At 45.3% G+C, this 14834-nt stretch overlaps 1 protein-coding gene across 2 annotated transcripts in view; it reads left to right on the top strand.

The window, feature by feature from the left end:
* The first annotated feature begins 2115 nt into the window (after positions 1-2115).
* EPHA4 (EPH receptor A4) overlaps positions 2116-14834 on the top strand; it is a 144958-nt gene continuing 132239 nt past the window's right edge. For both annotated transcript variants that reach the window (XM_028167935.2, XM_057551445.1), the window contains exons 1-3: positions 2116-2254; positions 5278-5345; positions 9466-10129. In XM_028167935.2, coding sequence (XP_028023736.2) covers positions 2164-2254; positions 5278-5345; positions 9466-10129 — 823 coding nt within the window. In that variant the 5' untranslated portion in view covers positions 2116-2163. The remainder of the gene's footprint in view (positions 2255-5277; positions 5346-9465; positions 10130-14834) is intronic.

Genomic DNA, 14834 nt, shown 5'->3' with positions numbered 1-14834 from the left:
TATCCCCCGCGTGCATTTCTTTCCCCCTTTTTACTTGTGTAAAATCAGTAGCTACAAGAACTGAAATCCACTTCCTCAGACTGTGACATTTCAGCAGGTCTTTCACGGAGAAGTCAGAAAGTCTGGAGCCGCACAAGCTGTCCCTCTAGGCCACCGACTCACACAGCTACTGCCCAGCGCCTCGCCAAGCGCGCTCAAGTAAAAGTTGCCCATCTAATTAGCCCGGGTCTGAATTTGCACGAGTGGAGTAGACACGATGTGCTACGGAGGCCAATGACCTGAAACCGTGGCCGCGGTCTGCTCTCTCCTCCACACCGCCCTACACCCCCTCGTTCTTTCTCTAGGATTTCTATTTCAGGGATGGCAGCTACTCAGGCAACCCCTGGGATACTAAGAGTTTCTCCTTGAAACGCTTTCTGATTTCGTCTTCTGCAATCCAGCTGGCGAGAAGTGCGACAGGACTCCCGGGCCCTCTCCACGGCCACCCGCCACCACTCCGCAGGGGTGGCCTGGGTGCTCCGGAGAGGGGCGGGTGGATGAAAAGATACCCCACGGACACACCTACTCTCTGCGGACTGCGTGGTGAGGGCTTTGTCCGCTCGCCCTTCCGCGCGGGCCTCGCACTCCCTTTTCCGGCCGGCAGGTGGCGCGGTTGGTTCACGATGATGTGTCGCCGGAGAGGCAAAGGCGCTTCCATCTCCCCGCGGTCGCCTTCCCGCTGGGACCAAGGCCCGGGAGGAAAACCCGGCCCTACCCCGTGGGGAGCCAGAAGAGGGGCGGTTTGGGAGGAGGGAAGGAGGGAGACCTCGTCAGGAATCAGGGCGTCTTCAAACGTCCGGAGAAATTCACCGAGTCACGTCGGGGGCCGCGCCCCGGGCCGCCTGCTGCGTTGCGGTCTCTGGGCAGCGCTCAGTTGGCTGCGCCCGCGTCCGGGGCATCGGGGGACAAACCAGGGCCCAGTGCTGCCTGGGCCCCCAGGAGGCCCACAGTGACACCCGCAGCACCTCGGCGGGGGCGGCTGCGCGGATTTCTGCGAGTCCTGTCGCTCACCACCGTCTCCTGGGGCGGCGAGAGCTGTCCGGACCAGCGCAGGGGAGCGACGGGAGCGCAGGGCGGCAGCAACCGCTCCGGGCAGCCCCCGAGCTCGGGTTTGCGGCAGGTCCCCGCACTTCCACTTCAGCTCTTCGCTTCTACCCCCCGGGCCCCGAACTTGCTAGACCCGGTTCCAGGGACTCCCCACGGGGAACACACAGTTGGTTCCCGGCAGCCAAGGCCATCTCTGGGCGCCTTGCCGGGGTGGGGAGTCCTGTCCCGGGGCCGGGGAGGTGGAAGCGCCTTTCCCTCCACGGCTGAGCGTGGAGATGGGGCCTGAGGGGGCTTCTCCGTTGCTAGAAAGTCTTTCGTTCAGTCTCTGGAGACGGGCCGAGGGCTGCACTCGACGTTGGGGACTGATTAGGTACCGCTCTCCAGGCAGCTGGGAGCCTGGGAAGAAAAGCAGTAATCAAGCCACAAAACTCTCCCCAAAGAGCATTTCATATGGTGATGCACCACAAAGACACAAAACGGGGCCAGGGGCCAGGTAGCAGAGAGTGGCCGCGGCCGCGCGCAGGAGTGAACGTGTAGCCCCGAGTCGGGGCGCGCGGGACGCCAACACTTCGACCCTCAGAAAAGAGCAACAGCAAAGAGGCAGGTCAACTTGATACTTTTTTTTATTGCAATAAAAGAGCATTTTCCTCCATCTCAAACCGCCCGAGGCGTAAAGAGGGGGTTCCCAACCTTTCCTCGGACTTCCCCCAACCAATTCAGAGTCTTTCGAAGCTCCTTCCGCCGTCCAGGGGCTGGACCGCTGAGATGCGATCAGGGGACCCGCTGCCTCATCCCAGCAGGGGAGGGACGCGGCAGAACTCGCCCCCTTAATCCCGGGGAGACCAAGCGCCCAGCCGAGCCCAGAGGGGGCGGGGCATCGGGGCGGGCTCTGCTCATCGGGGGCGGGGCCAGGCAACCCTTTCTGAGCTACTATTGGCTGCGGGCCCCGGACTGGCGGGTGCACGTCACGGGCCGGGCCCACCCCCTTGGCAATGTCTTCAGCCTGCTGCACTCCTAACTTAAGCATTTATTCCACTGGGATAGAAACGGCAGGAGCAGCGTTAGCACCGGCGAACCATGGCTGGGATTTTTTATTTCCTCCTCTTTTCGTTTCTGTTTGGGATTTGCGACGCTGTCACCGGTTCCAGGGTGTATCCCGCGAATGAAGGTAAGAATGGGGCGGCCTTTCTGCGGTGTGGGACAGAGAGGCGAAGATCGGCGGGTGAATGGTCCCCGGGAGCGCGAGGCCGGAGGGTGCAGGGGGATCCCGGCGCGAGCGGTCGCCTTGACTCCGGAGAAAGGGGGCTGGGGCGAGGGGAACCGCGAAGGGAAGGCGGGGAGCGGCCGGGCAGCCTGCCTCGGGGCGGTGACCTGTGCGTGTGGCGAGGTTGCCCAAGTTTGTAGCGAAAGGACAAAGTTTATCGGCATCCACCGGCGAGGGCAGCCCGAGGTGCCCCGAGGGGATGCACGGGAGACAACGCCAAGAAAACAAATAAATAAATAAATTTTGTGGACCTATTTCTACCACCACTTACCCACTCAGCCCAGGTAGAGGGGGAACGGAAGCCTGGAGCTAGCTCCTTGAGGGTATGGTGTGCTCTCGGGTTCTTGCGAAAGCCTTGCGAGCTCTGGTTTCTGCAAAGTTTCCCGAGCCCTGCGCTTCCCGGGACCTGGCTGCCGGGCCTCCGCCGCGCAGCGGTCGTGGCGCCGCTCGCCGGTCGCTGGTGACCTGATTGCTAGCACCCGGCGTCAGACACCTTTCTCCCCGCCGGGCCCCGCGCCGTCGGGGTGCGATTGCTGGCCTAGGGGACCCCAAGCTCCTCATGTCACCCCGCAGACCTTGGGAACCCGCCGGCAAGCTGAACGTACTCGAGTTTTAGCTTTTTGCGCCTAGAACTGTACACCGGGTTAGTTTGGAGGGAACGTGCCGGACCAACTGGATCAGTGTGGGTGCTCAGTTTTATGCGCGTCTGTTTGGACGTGCCGGAGGGCTCTGTGTGTGTGTGTCTGTGTCTGTGTCGGGGAGATGGGGGTTGATCGTTTAGTTTCTGATGATCTCAGAGAAAGGCTAGTTGCGTGTGCGTGTGTGTATGCGCGCGCACGCATATGGGTGTCTGTGGGTGCGCGGGTGCCCGCGTCGACGCGGACAATTGTGTGCCTGTGCTCGAGTGACCCGATTGTGTGCGCGTATGTTCCGGCGATGCTCGCGCTCGAGCCTGCGCGCAACTGGCTCGCCGACTCCTTCACCTCCCCACCCTCCTCCATCCATCCGTCCGTCCGTCCGTCCGTCCGTCCATCCATCCATCCGTCCGTCCATTTCTCCAGGATCCGTGCATCCATCCCCCTACAATCTATCATTTTCCCTGTTCCGAAGGAGGGAGCCAAAAACCAACTTAGCCTTGGCTGGGCAGGCGGTACCAAGAGCTCGCCAGACGCAAGCTCCCAGAGATTCACACACCTGCCGGCAGACAAGGCTTGGGAGGAAAGAGGCGCTCTGTCACCCTTTCGATCTCCTCTCTCCTACCGACGTGGGCCATCTCGGTCCCTGCCGCCCCTCGGTCCCCGGGGTCGTTCCTCTGAGCGGGATCCTGGATCCCGCGTTCTCCTGACTACTTCGCACTCTTGTTAGGACGTCCCCCAAGACCTCTCTGCACCAAACGCAGAGATTTTTTCCCCTTGTTTTTTCTTTTGGGGGCAAAACTTGGGAGCCCTAGACAAAAAAGGCGCTGATGGAGCTGTAGGCTGATGTAGAAAGGAGGGGGGTCACCCCCTCTCCGACCCCTCCTCCCCCTTAAAAATTAATTCATTTTGTTGCTTTTTATTCCCATCACGTTTTCTTTTCTCCCTTTTACCCTCCCTTTCTACTCCCTTCCTTTTTTTGTAAATTGGGTCTTATTGTTCCCTTTGTGTCCCTAATCCACCTTACATAAATCCAAATGGATGTAGCGGGCTTTTCTCTAGGGACCGAGAGGAGAGAAGGAGGAGGGGGGGCGCAACTCCGGGCGGGAGCGACCCAGGGAAGGCTCTACATTTTAAAATAATTAACAGACGCTAGGAATTCAGGCTTCTCGGGAAAATCAGGAGAAAGAGGCTCATTTTTAACTACTTTGACGTCGGGGTGAAATGAGAGGAGAGGTGGGCAGAATTCAGGGGCCGGGGGGCGAGACTGAGAGTTGGGGTGCGCAGGAGCAAGGATGAAGGTTTCCCATTTCCCACCCCTCCCCCCGCCTGAAGAGCCAGCCTCCCTGATCAAATTAATAACCCAGTGGTTCCTTTGAGATGGGCCTTTCGACCCCCAGGCCTGCAGATCTCGGTGGGAAAGACAATGTGGAGAGTTTAGGAATTCATTGCGTCGTTTTCAATGTTCTCGGTGCCTAGGTCTGTTCCAGCGTGGGCGGGGTGCGACCGCTGTATAGCCGCCCTCCCGGTTCCCCCAAGCTTGGGTGCATACTCTTAGGTGTCGCACAAGCATACTAAATCTATTAGGCAGTCCTCCACAACTAAAATTTAAACCAGTGATTTCCTCTTGGGGGAAGGAGTCTCCGATTGTCTTCAAAAAGGCCAAAGAGAATACTTAAGTGTATTTGCATTCTAATTCCACACGTCTGCCATTTCCCCCTTCTGAAACTTTGATATTTAAAAAAGCGGCGGATACCACATCCAGGGCCTATTTATTTGGTGGTGGAGGAAAAAAAAAGAAAAAAAGGTAGGGGAGAGAGCCTTTTCATGACCCTTTTGAGTACTCTCTGATAGAATTCACTTGTGGCTCTGTCACCATGATGATGAGTTATGCGGTCATCTGAAACTTGCAAAAACAAATAACTCTAGTAGATACCAGACAGAGATGAATGCAGATTTTGCTTGGGAGTGTAACTGCCCTACATAGATATATTTATTTTTTGAATTGTACTTGAGATTCTCAATTCATCCTTTTTAGAAAAAGAATCAACTGAGTCCTGGGATGGAATTTTAAATGCTAAGCAAGTTAAATAAATAAGAACCTGCAGATTTGAAGAGGGGAGAAGATCGAGTGAGTAATGATTATTTACATAAGTGAGACCGGGTTTAGGTTTTGATCAGAGTTGGATATGCACACCCTCGGCACATATGGAAACGCTCAGGCAAATGGTTTTTTGTAGTATTGTCTTTTTGCAATTGGAAATTAATCTATTTTTCTTTGTTTTTTTGCAGTTACCTTACTGGATTCCAAATCTGTTCAGGGAGAACTTGGGTGGATAGCAAGCCCTCTGGAAGGAGGGGTAAGTTCCGAATTGCTCTCTGATCCACAGGGTAAAAAGGAGTGATTAGCAACTTTCTGAGAGTCCTAATGGCGTGATTCTTGTTGATTGTGGCCGGGGGTCAGATTTCCGCCATGGCCTATGAAGTGAATTACGCTTTGTTGGAGAAATCCTATACTCCCTTTGGATAGCTCTGTCATGGAAGAACTGGAATCCAAAAGGGCAAAAAGGGGTTTCAGAACTAGGAGATTGGTGGAGGCATTGCCTTAGATGCCTATTTAAGACTAAAACACCAACAAGAAATATGATCTGGGGACCAAATTAGAATTTATGCCTATTGCTGTGATAGCCATGAAGTCCTGACAGGGTTAATTTTAGAGCAATTGTTCTATTTCCAGAGGAGGAAAATGAATAAATAAAAATACCAGGGAGAGAACATTTCTAATTGTACCAGGAGCAGGTTTAGTTCTGTGTGTGAGCAGCGGGGGCTCTGTAACTTGCTATGACAATCTTAAATCAGCTGCTTTTCACTTGCACGCTGAGAGAAAGCCTTACGAACTTGTATCAAGAGCAACATCTATGCAGAAAAAAAAAAAAAAAAAAAAAGCCCCAAGTTCGGCATTGTTGTTACTAAATGTGAAAGTTAAAGTATTTGGAATCTTGGATCTTTGGAGATTGGGGAGGCTAGATTATAGAGTATGAGAGAGTGCGTCACTGTTCGTTTCTTCTTGAATTTGCCATGAGAATAGAATTAGGTTAATAGCCACATTCTCCTACCCCATCCTCCCCCCTTAATAATAGGTCAGAATGAATCAGCTCTGGAAAGAAATCAGTACAATGTGTAACTCTGGCATCTGCCAGATTGAAACTCTCAAATCCTTTAAAAATTAAGCATATCATCCTACCTTTACAGGCTTGATAGTCTCTATGACTGAGTCATTCGATGAAAAGCAATGGGGGTGAAAGATTAGGAGTCTTTATCAGGCAAAAATTGTAATGCCAGCACCCAGTATGGTGCTTCACACCTGGCCATTGAATAAACAATAAAGGATTGAAAAAAATAAAGATTCATAGAAACTGTTATAGAAGATGGGCTTCAAAAATAAGACAAGGCAAGAATGGAAAATTTTAGGCTGTTTCCAAAGCAAGTCTTGTCATCCATTTGAAATAAAATGGAGATTGTCCTGCCTTCCTGTTTTTCTGCCTGAACTTGACTGCAGTTGGTTGGGTCTCTGCTGAAAAATTCTAGTCTGCCCTCAAAACCATTTTTTTTTAAAGGGAGAGAGAGTGATTGGCAGGTCCCTGGCAGTGTAGACAGGCTGTATTCACCGCTGATTGCAGGCAATTGCCCTCATCCTTTGAATGCGAAGAAAGGTACAGCTTTATCTTGTGAGAGTCAGACTCTTGTTAATCCTATACCCTGGAAAGGTCATTGATTCAAGGAGGCTTTCCCATGCTACACCAGAAGTATTGCTCTGTAGGCTGAATGTATTCGAACTGCTGGCAAAACTGAGGATGGAAGGTATCAGTACTTGCATTAAAAAAATTAATGAGCCTTATTTTTCTTACTGGCTGTTCCCAAGTTTGAAGAGAGGATACATCTAGTATGATTTTGGACCTGACTTGTTACACTAAATATACATGTGACCTATTGAAAAGCAAGGAGTAACACATTTTCAAGTACAGTTCATGGTCTATCTAGTTTCTGGGAAGCTTTTATTGCAACTTAATATGCTACAGACATCTCCCTCCCCCCACCCCAGCTCCCAGAGAACTGTTGAAAGAGCACCTGGCCACTTTTTCTAGACACAAAACTTCTTTTGGTTGTCTCCATGTCCCTTAAAAAAAAAAAAAAAATACTGTGCATAGCTGACTGTACACAACCCAGAACCTTTTATGGGCAGAATGTGGACTTCTGAATATAGAATGTACTCCTTCCCTTTCCTTAAATACCATGTGTGTAATGTTTTAAATATTATTATGAAACATAAGAAATGAAATTTTATTTGTGTATAATAGAATTAGTCCTTCCAAAATACATAGTAGCCATTGAGAAATTGTGCCAAATTATAAAGTTTAATTAATTTCTAGATTTTTGTAATAAAAGAAGACTTTTTTGGGCCTAGAATGAAGGGGTAAATTGGATATCTAACAAGTAGGGGGTGGATTGGCTTTAAAAAAGTCTTTCTAACTGAGTGTAAAAGCATATTTGAATCTTTTGATTATTCTGAAATCTCTACTTATTGTTAGAACAGTTCACATCTTTCTTGGCTGGAAATTTGAGGTTATAATTTTGACCAATAATGACATTTATTTGTTTGTTGTTGTTATTTTTAAAAAGAAAAAGAAACCTTATTTGACAATACCACCAGGTCAAAAATGAATTGTACTCACTGTTCTTTCATTTTTCCATCAGAACAGCTAAGCAGAACATGAAAATAATGGAAAGTGATGGTTTCTGATGGCAACATTGTAGCAAAAACCTAATTTCTTGGCAGTGTTCATTTAAAGGAGTATACTGAGTTTCTGACACTGATTGTAAAATGCAAAACTAAGGGGAGATTTGTTGTTGTTCTGCTGAATTGATCAATGTGTTTAGACAATTAAGTTCGGCCTGGAAAATTCGAATTAGACCTGAATTATGTGTATGAACTGTGGAGATATCCCTATGTGCTTTCATTTACATTGATAAATGTGTTTTTCCATATTTCCTTTGTTCTGAGATGAGAAGCATGCTGAGTAGGTTTTTTTGAAGGTGGGGATCTATTTTTGGATTTACATGAATTTCCCCCAAATAAGTAAATTACTGGTGATTTATTGCTTAGTGGATAAAAAGAAATTTTAATCACCACAGGGCACTTAACTCTCCCAGTTCTAAAACTTTCGTAATGGTGGCAGATGAAAGGGATACAGAATTTTATGCATTATGGCCCTTCACATAGTAACATTTCCATCCATTAATAGTTTTCCAATGCACAGATGGGAAACCTGTTAAAAGATATGTTATGACTCTATGTACTTCATTGGCTTGAATGGAGCTTTAAGTATAGCTATTATAGAATACGAATTTTTTTTAAACTACGTTTTTTCTTCTAATTATATTCATGTGTTAGATACTTAAGCTGATTTATACCAGATCTATATAAAGGCATTACTGTAGATATTAATGAAGAATTGGAGGCTGCCTATCAGTCTGGTAGGAGCCCCAAATTATCTTGCTGCTTTTAGGATTATTTTAAAAGCCACAGCGAGAATGAAACTACAACGCTAGTCACAGTGAATTTTGCTGAACTCAGATTATCCCACTATGAGAATCTCTATGTTAGGAAGTAGATTGAAAGAAAACCCTACTATCCTTCTTTAATTTTCTTGGGCTTTCACTCATAAATACCACTTACTATTTTATTCTCAATAGCCACAGACTATTTAGAAGCAATGCACGTGTGCATTCGTGTTTACTTTGTTTTAAAAATAAGAACAGTATACAAACTTTTTGACTGAATACATGTTCTTGAAAAGTGTTCTACCATTATAAATGACAGTGTATTTGAGAAATCCAACCATAAAGTTTACTCTCTATCTTCCCAGGATTACCAAAACCAGAATGGTGAGATTTTCTTTACCCCTTTAAAGAGTAGTGGCATCGCCAAAAAAAAAAAAAAATAGACATTTTTTTTTTAGGTATTAGAGAGCAAAGTTCTGACAGGAACGCCACTAATTGACTGATAATTGTCTTCCTTTGGCAGACTCTGCACTTCCTGCTCTTAATTTGCAGGTCTCTGCTCAGTTGTTGAAACAATACACATCCTAGTTTTTTCATTTATGAGTAAGTTTGAACTGTTGTCACTTGAAATTGTAGCAGTTGTAATAGGTGAATTTGAGGTTGTTAGACCACCACGAATGAGGAACTGCTGAGAACTCAAAAGCAATCAATCCAGCAAAACCTCTGGATCTGAGGCAAAAGAGTGAAAATTAAAATACTTTCCCAATATAATATCATCTTGGTGAGGAATTAGTGCTAGGTAGCTTTCTTTCTTATTGCAACAAAAATCATCACTGTCCTATGAGGGTAAAATAGAACTGATAAATCACTGTATGATGAAATTTTTGTAATCGATGCATTTCCTTTGGATCTTTGCAGTGGGAGGAAGTGAGTATTATGGATGAAAAAAATACGCCAATCCGAACCTACCAAGTGTGCAACGTGATGGAGCCCAGCCAGAATAATTGGCTGCGAACTGATTGGATCACCCGAGAAGGGGCTCAGAGGGTGTACATTGAGATCAAGTTCACCTTGAGGGACTGCAACAGTCTTCCGGGTGTCATGGGCACTTGCAAGGAGACGTTTAACCTGTACTACTATGAATCAGACAACGACAAGGAGCGTTTCATCCGAGAGAGCCAGTTTGCCAAAATCGACACCATCGCCGCCGACGAGAGCTTCACCCAAGTGGACATTGGCGACCGAATCATGAAGCTGAACACGGAAATCCGGGACGTAGGGCCATTGAGCAAAAAGGGGTTCTATCTGGCGTTTCAGGATGTAGGGGCCTGCATCGCCTTGGTTTCGGTCCGAGTGTTCTACAAGAAGTGTCCGCTCACCGTTCGCAATCTGGCTCAGTTTCCAGACACCATCACAGGGGCCGATACGTCTTCCCTGGTGGAAGTTCGAGGCTCCTGTGTCAACAACTCAGAAGAGAAGGATGTGCCAAAAATGTACTGCGGGGCAGATGGTGAATGGCTGGTACCCATTGGCAACTGCCTGTGCCATGCCGGGCATGAAGAGCGGAATGGAGAATGCCAAGGTAAGGAGAGCCATCTTGTACTTTTCATTAGGGCTTAGTGCACATAATTGAATCAGAGATGAGACTAAATGGAGTAAAGCCAGTAATTAGCAGCCCCTGTGGGATGTGGTGGGACAGAGGGGTCTAATGAGTAAGTGCTACAGCTCCAGGTGGCAAAGCTAAGACGATTCTAATACTGACAAAATAAATGGTGCTGCTGTAATCAGCAGAAGGCCAGACACACTTGCTAACAGGCACTCAGATCTGCACCGGCTTGACGTGCCCTCTGAAATGTAAATGAACAAGCTGAAGAAAGGCCTTGATTGATCCTTACTTGAAGAGGGCCGACACATTTTCGAACCGTGGTTCTCCTGTCGGTAAACATCTCTCCTCGGATGGATGTGTACATGAATGATTTAAATGTGGAATTAGGATTTGTTGTTCCAGTTTCCTCCTGCTGATTAAAATTGAGCTGTGTGAGGAAAGTCCAGTTTTTCCTGCCTTGTGGACCAGTGTAGACATGGCCCAGCGAAGTGGAGTGACAAGGTTTCAAGTGCCTTATGTTCCACGGAGCGCCCATTGATAGGGCTTCCAAGTGAAATGAATCTTGATGAAAGACCTTGATTTCCCTGAGGACGTGATAAAGAGCTAGGAAGAGTCTTATTCGATCTGTGGTCAGAGGCAATAGTAAATTGTAATCCATTTTGATTATTGAGTTTCTGAAGAAATCCAGATTTTTTTTGTCATGTTAATTACTATTTATCATATTACTAAGGTGACATTTTTTTTTCCTCTCACCTAAAGTTCTGTGTCTGCAATTCCCTCTTCCCTTATTTCGCCTTTCTGGGGAGTTTGCAAACTTGTTTTCTTTATAGCAGCTTTGTGTTTGAGGAAGGGCTGGGAGTAATCCACATTTATTTGGATTGCTCATGTCATGTGTGGATTAAGGCTTAAAAAAAAAGCAGCTATTCCAAGATTTTTATTTTTGCTTGGTATTTACTTTCAGTGGTTATTAATAGTCTGCTGCTGCCAGTCTTATTATGATTACTACTAAAGCGTGTAACTCTTGGTCCCATCTCTGGAACAGATCAGATTAATCTTTTCTCAGGGTGATTGTTGAACTGTAGACTACATTGCCACATGGTTCATCTGATTTGGCGATTAAAGAGCCCGAAATAACTGACTGCCAAACAATTTGTCGGGCATTTCAACCATCTTAATGACAGGGTGGGATTAACTATGGAGCAATCCACTTGACTGATTGGAAATCAACAGTTATAACCTAAAGAAAGTTGCACGTGGAGTAGTTTGGTGTCATAGAGTTACGCATTTCTCCTTTCAGAGTTCATAAGTGTCATTCTTGATCTGCTATAGTTATTTCTAGGCATAGCTAACAATGACTGTCTTTTAATTGCATTGAAAAGTAAAACAGAATAAAGGCTGGCAACCTTTTCTGTTGACCTAGAGTCAAAAGGTAAACTTGTGAACTTGAAAATTTAAAGGTTGGAATTTCAAGGTTTTTTTTGTTTTGTTTTGTTTTTACAAAGGTTGATTTCTTGCCATTTTGTTAACTCTTGACTTGGCAACTACTAGGTAAGCTGTACCAAATGGAAACCCTGAAGTAGATTCTGGTATTAACATTAGAAAATATGTGAGTGCATTGTTACTGGCACTGAAATTACAATCATCATAGCAGGAAGAGTGACATGAATAGGGCAGTGACCTTGCATCACATTTTAGAGTAAATTATTCTGCCTTTTTTGAATTTTGTAAGACAGGACTTGCACATCTTTACATTTCAAGATTCTTATATATATTTAAAAACACACACACACACATTGTCTTCCATTTCTTGATCAAATGTTCATGCTGCTGGCATTAGTACATTTCTCTGTATCTAACGTCATTGATTTCCAATTGTCACAGAGCCCAGTAACTCATACATTGCTGCACCGTGAGACTCCTTGACATTTTTACAACCCAAATTAGAAGGAAAAGAGAAAAAGATGGAGGGGGAAGTGAATGTAAAGGCAATTGAACATGGTAGTGGTTGGCTTTATGGAAATAACCTTGGGAATCCAGTTCATCATCATGTGGTCCATGGAAAGGGTGAGGCTTCATGTTTTAGGTCCAGTCCATTTCTGAGCAAACTGTCCCTAACACAAGGCGAGATATTTAATGGAAGGGGAAGTTTGATTAAGCTTTTTGAGAATCTTTGTTCTCTGCACTCTTGCTACCCAGGTATTTTCTTTGCTACTTGTAAAATGATTAAATCTTTCAAGAAGACACTTTTTGCACAAAACCTTGCACTTTGCTTGTATTTAAGACTACCAGGTAAGAATCTCTGATGAATTTAGGGAGGAAGAAAAAACTTGAATGACAAGAATTCTTAAATTCCAAATTTGAGTGAGAATTTTTAGGGATAACTCAAGACTGTAAACATATTAAGAGTAATGAAAATGGTTTCCTCCATCCTTGCCATCATTACTGGAGTATCAGGATTATCTAGGAAGAGCAGAAAGAACATCGACACAAGGAAATGTGTCTCAGTTTGGTCACTTAGCTGCAAGACCTTGAGCATGTTTCTTAAGCCCTCTGAGCCTTGGTTTGTTCATCTATAAAATGGGTTGATAATAATTGTACTTAGCTTAGAGACTTGCTAGAGGACACAGTGATGTAAAATTGGTAAAAATCACCTTTTAGATCATAAAGCATTAATCTGATGTTAATGCTAACGTTTCCTTTATCACTCAGCTCTTACCAAGGTCATAGCTGTTGAATTTTAAGGGTGTCGAGTTAAAATGGTAAAAGGGAAGTCCATCTTCCAACCACCCTTAGAAGTCAAGGACAAAGATAGGAAGCATTGCCTTTGCCCTAACAAAGAATAACATTCATTTGAAAATGATATTTGGAGAGTGTCATTTTTTCCCCTCCCCTACAGGAAAGAGAACTTTCTTCTGAGTGAAAGAAAAGTGATTTGGAAGTAGGACAAGAAAGACCAGGGCGTAAAGGGAGCTTAAGAAAGGATATAAAGGAGAATGGGCAAGTCTTCAGAACTCTGGCAGCAGGTTCCTCCCCAATTGTCTTTTCAATGGGTCTGCTGTGGCAGGACAAATAGAAGAACAGGTGAAAGGTCACTGACTTCCTCATCCATCTTCCTTGGGGTCTGGGAGGTCAGAGTGAAGATTGATTAAGATCTTAAATGTTTGACAAAAGATCCTTGGGCAAAAATGGCCAGGGCGGGTGGGGGCCTGGGGTGTGCTGTTGTTTGCATCTAACCCTGGTCATCGGCCGGAGTCCTCAAGGGACCTTGGGGACAGGACTACACTTCCTCTTGGAGTTCTTACCTCCAAGCAGTACATGCAAATGCAGACGGAGGTGAGGAGCTGCGTCAAAAGTGTCAAGAGCGTCAGGGTGATGGCGGGCATGCCCTCTGAAGCAGCTGCAAGTTCATTCTGCTCTGGAATACCATTTTCTGAAATGATTTGGCTCAGTCTCAGCAGGACAAAAAAGAGTGTAGCCACTCATCTGTCTTCTCCAGGAGAATGTCTGCCTGGTGTTGGCAGTAGTTTGAACTTGCCTAGTGATTGGGTGCAGCGGATAAGTAACTGTTCTAGTTAGTAGGAAAAAGGAAACAAAATCCTCCTCAGACGTGTCCCCCCTCCCCCTACACATACCCCTTCCCCCCCCCCAGGAGGGAATGTTCCAGATGTTTTACAAGGTTGGTTGTTTTATGACCTCGGAAATATTAAGCAGGAGGAAGAGAGGAAAAGATTCTTTATTAACTTATTTTTTTGCTTAATTAAAGAGCTGAAAAATGAAAGGGAAGTCACAGATTTACTCTTTGTGAAAGATTAATAAGCAATATTTTCAGAGAGCATGTATAAAAATAATACTAATGAAAAGAGAACATTCTTCTGGAGTCACTTAAGGCCAAATAATCGCAACTGTGACAAAATTAAGCTAGGTAGGAATTAAACCTTGCTTAAATACGTAATTTTGCTGTAAATTGTTTGGGGTCCTATATATCTAGGACCTATATTATATATCATTACATATATGATGCCTTCATATCAGCAAAAGGTATCTTATTAAAAGCTCTTTTGAGAAAGAACGATAGAGAAATGCTTTGATGGCTGTAAAATAGAAATATTTCATATTTGTGCTCTGAAAAGAGGGAGAGGGCTGTGTTTAAACAAAAATTATTACTTTGTTTTCCTAATGTATTATAGAAGGACCATAGGAGAACGCAGTACTGGAAAGGAAGCGTTTAAAATATAGTTCAGAGAGATATTGTTATATCCTTTCCACTTCTGAAATTTTTCTTCTACCTTTGAATCATGTCTTTAAGAATCAATTGCTTAAGTCACATGGCTGCTTTTATCTCTGGCTCTGAAGCATGGCTGTGATCATTGAAAGACATGATTCTTTACATCTGAGAAGAGCAGGGTTTAATTATTGTCCTTTTTCTGTTATACTTTTTTATTTTCCCTTCTACGTGTGACCAGGCTTCTTTTGTGAGTGTGAATCAGGCAATGGTCTCTATTTTGGATTCACCAAAGCACCACGTAGGAATTATCTCAGTTAGGGATTTTTGAATCTGGTATTTAAGATTTGATGATTTATTTTAATCTGACTGAACTTCCTTGTACTTTTCAAAAATGAATTAAGACATAATTATTCTGTTAAGACTTGAGTCTTTAGGAGAAAGACAGATTAAATGGCT

The sequence above is a fragment of the Balaenoptera acutorostrata genome, chromosome 8, assembly GCF_949987535.1.
Source record: "Balaenoptera acutorostrata chromosome 8, mBalAcu1.1, whole genome shotgun sequence".
NCBI lineage: Eukaryota > Metazoa > Chordata > Mammalia > Artiodactyla > Balaenopteridae > Balaenoptera > Balaenoptera acutorostrata.
Note: the sequence above shows the minus strand (reverse complement) of the source record. Positions and strands in the feature narration are given on the sequence as shown.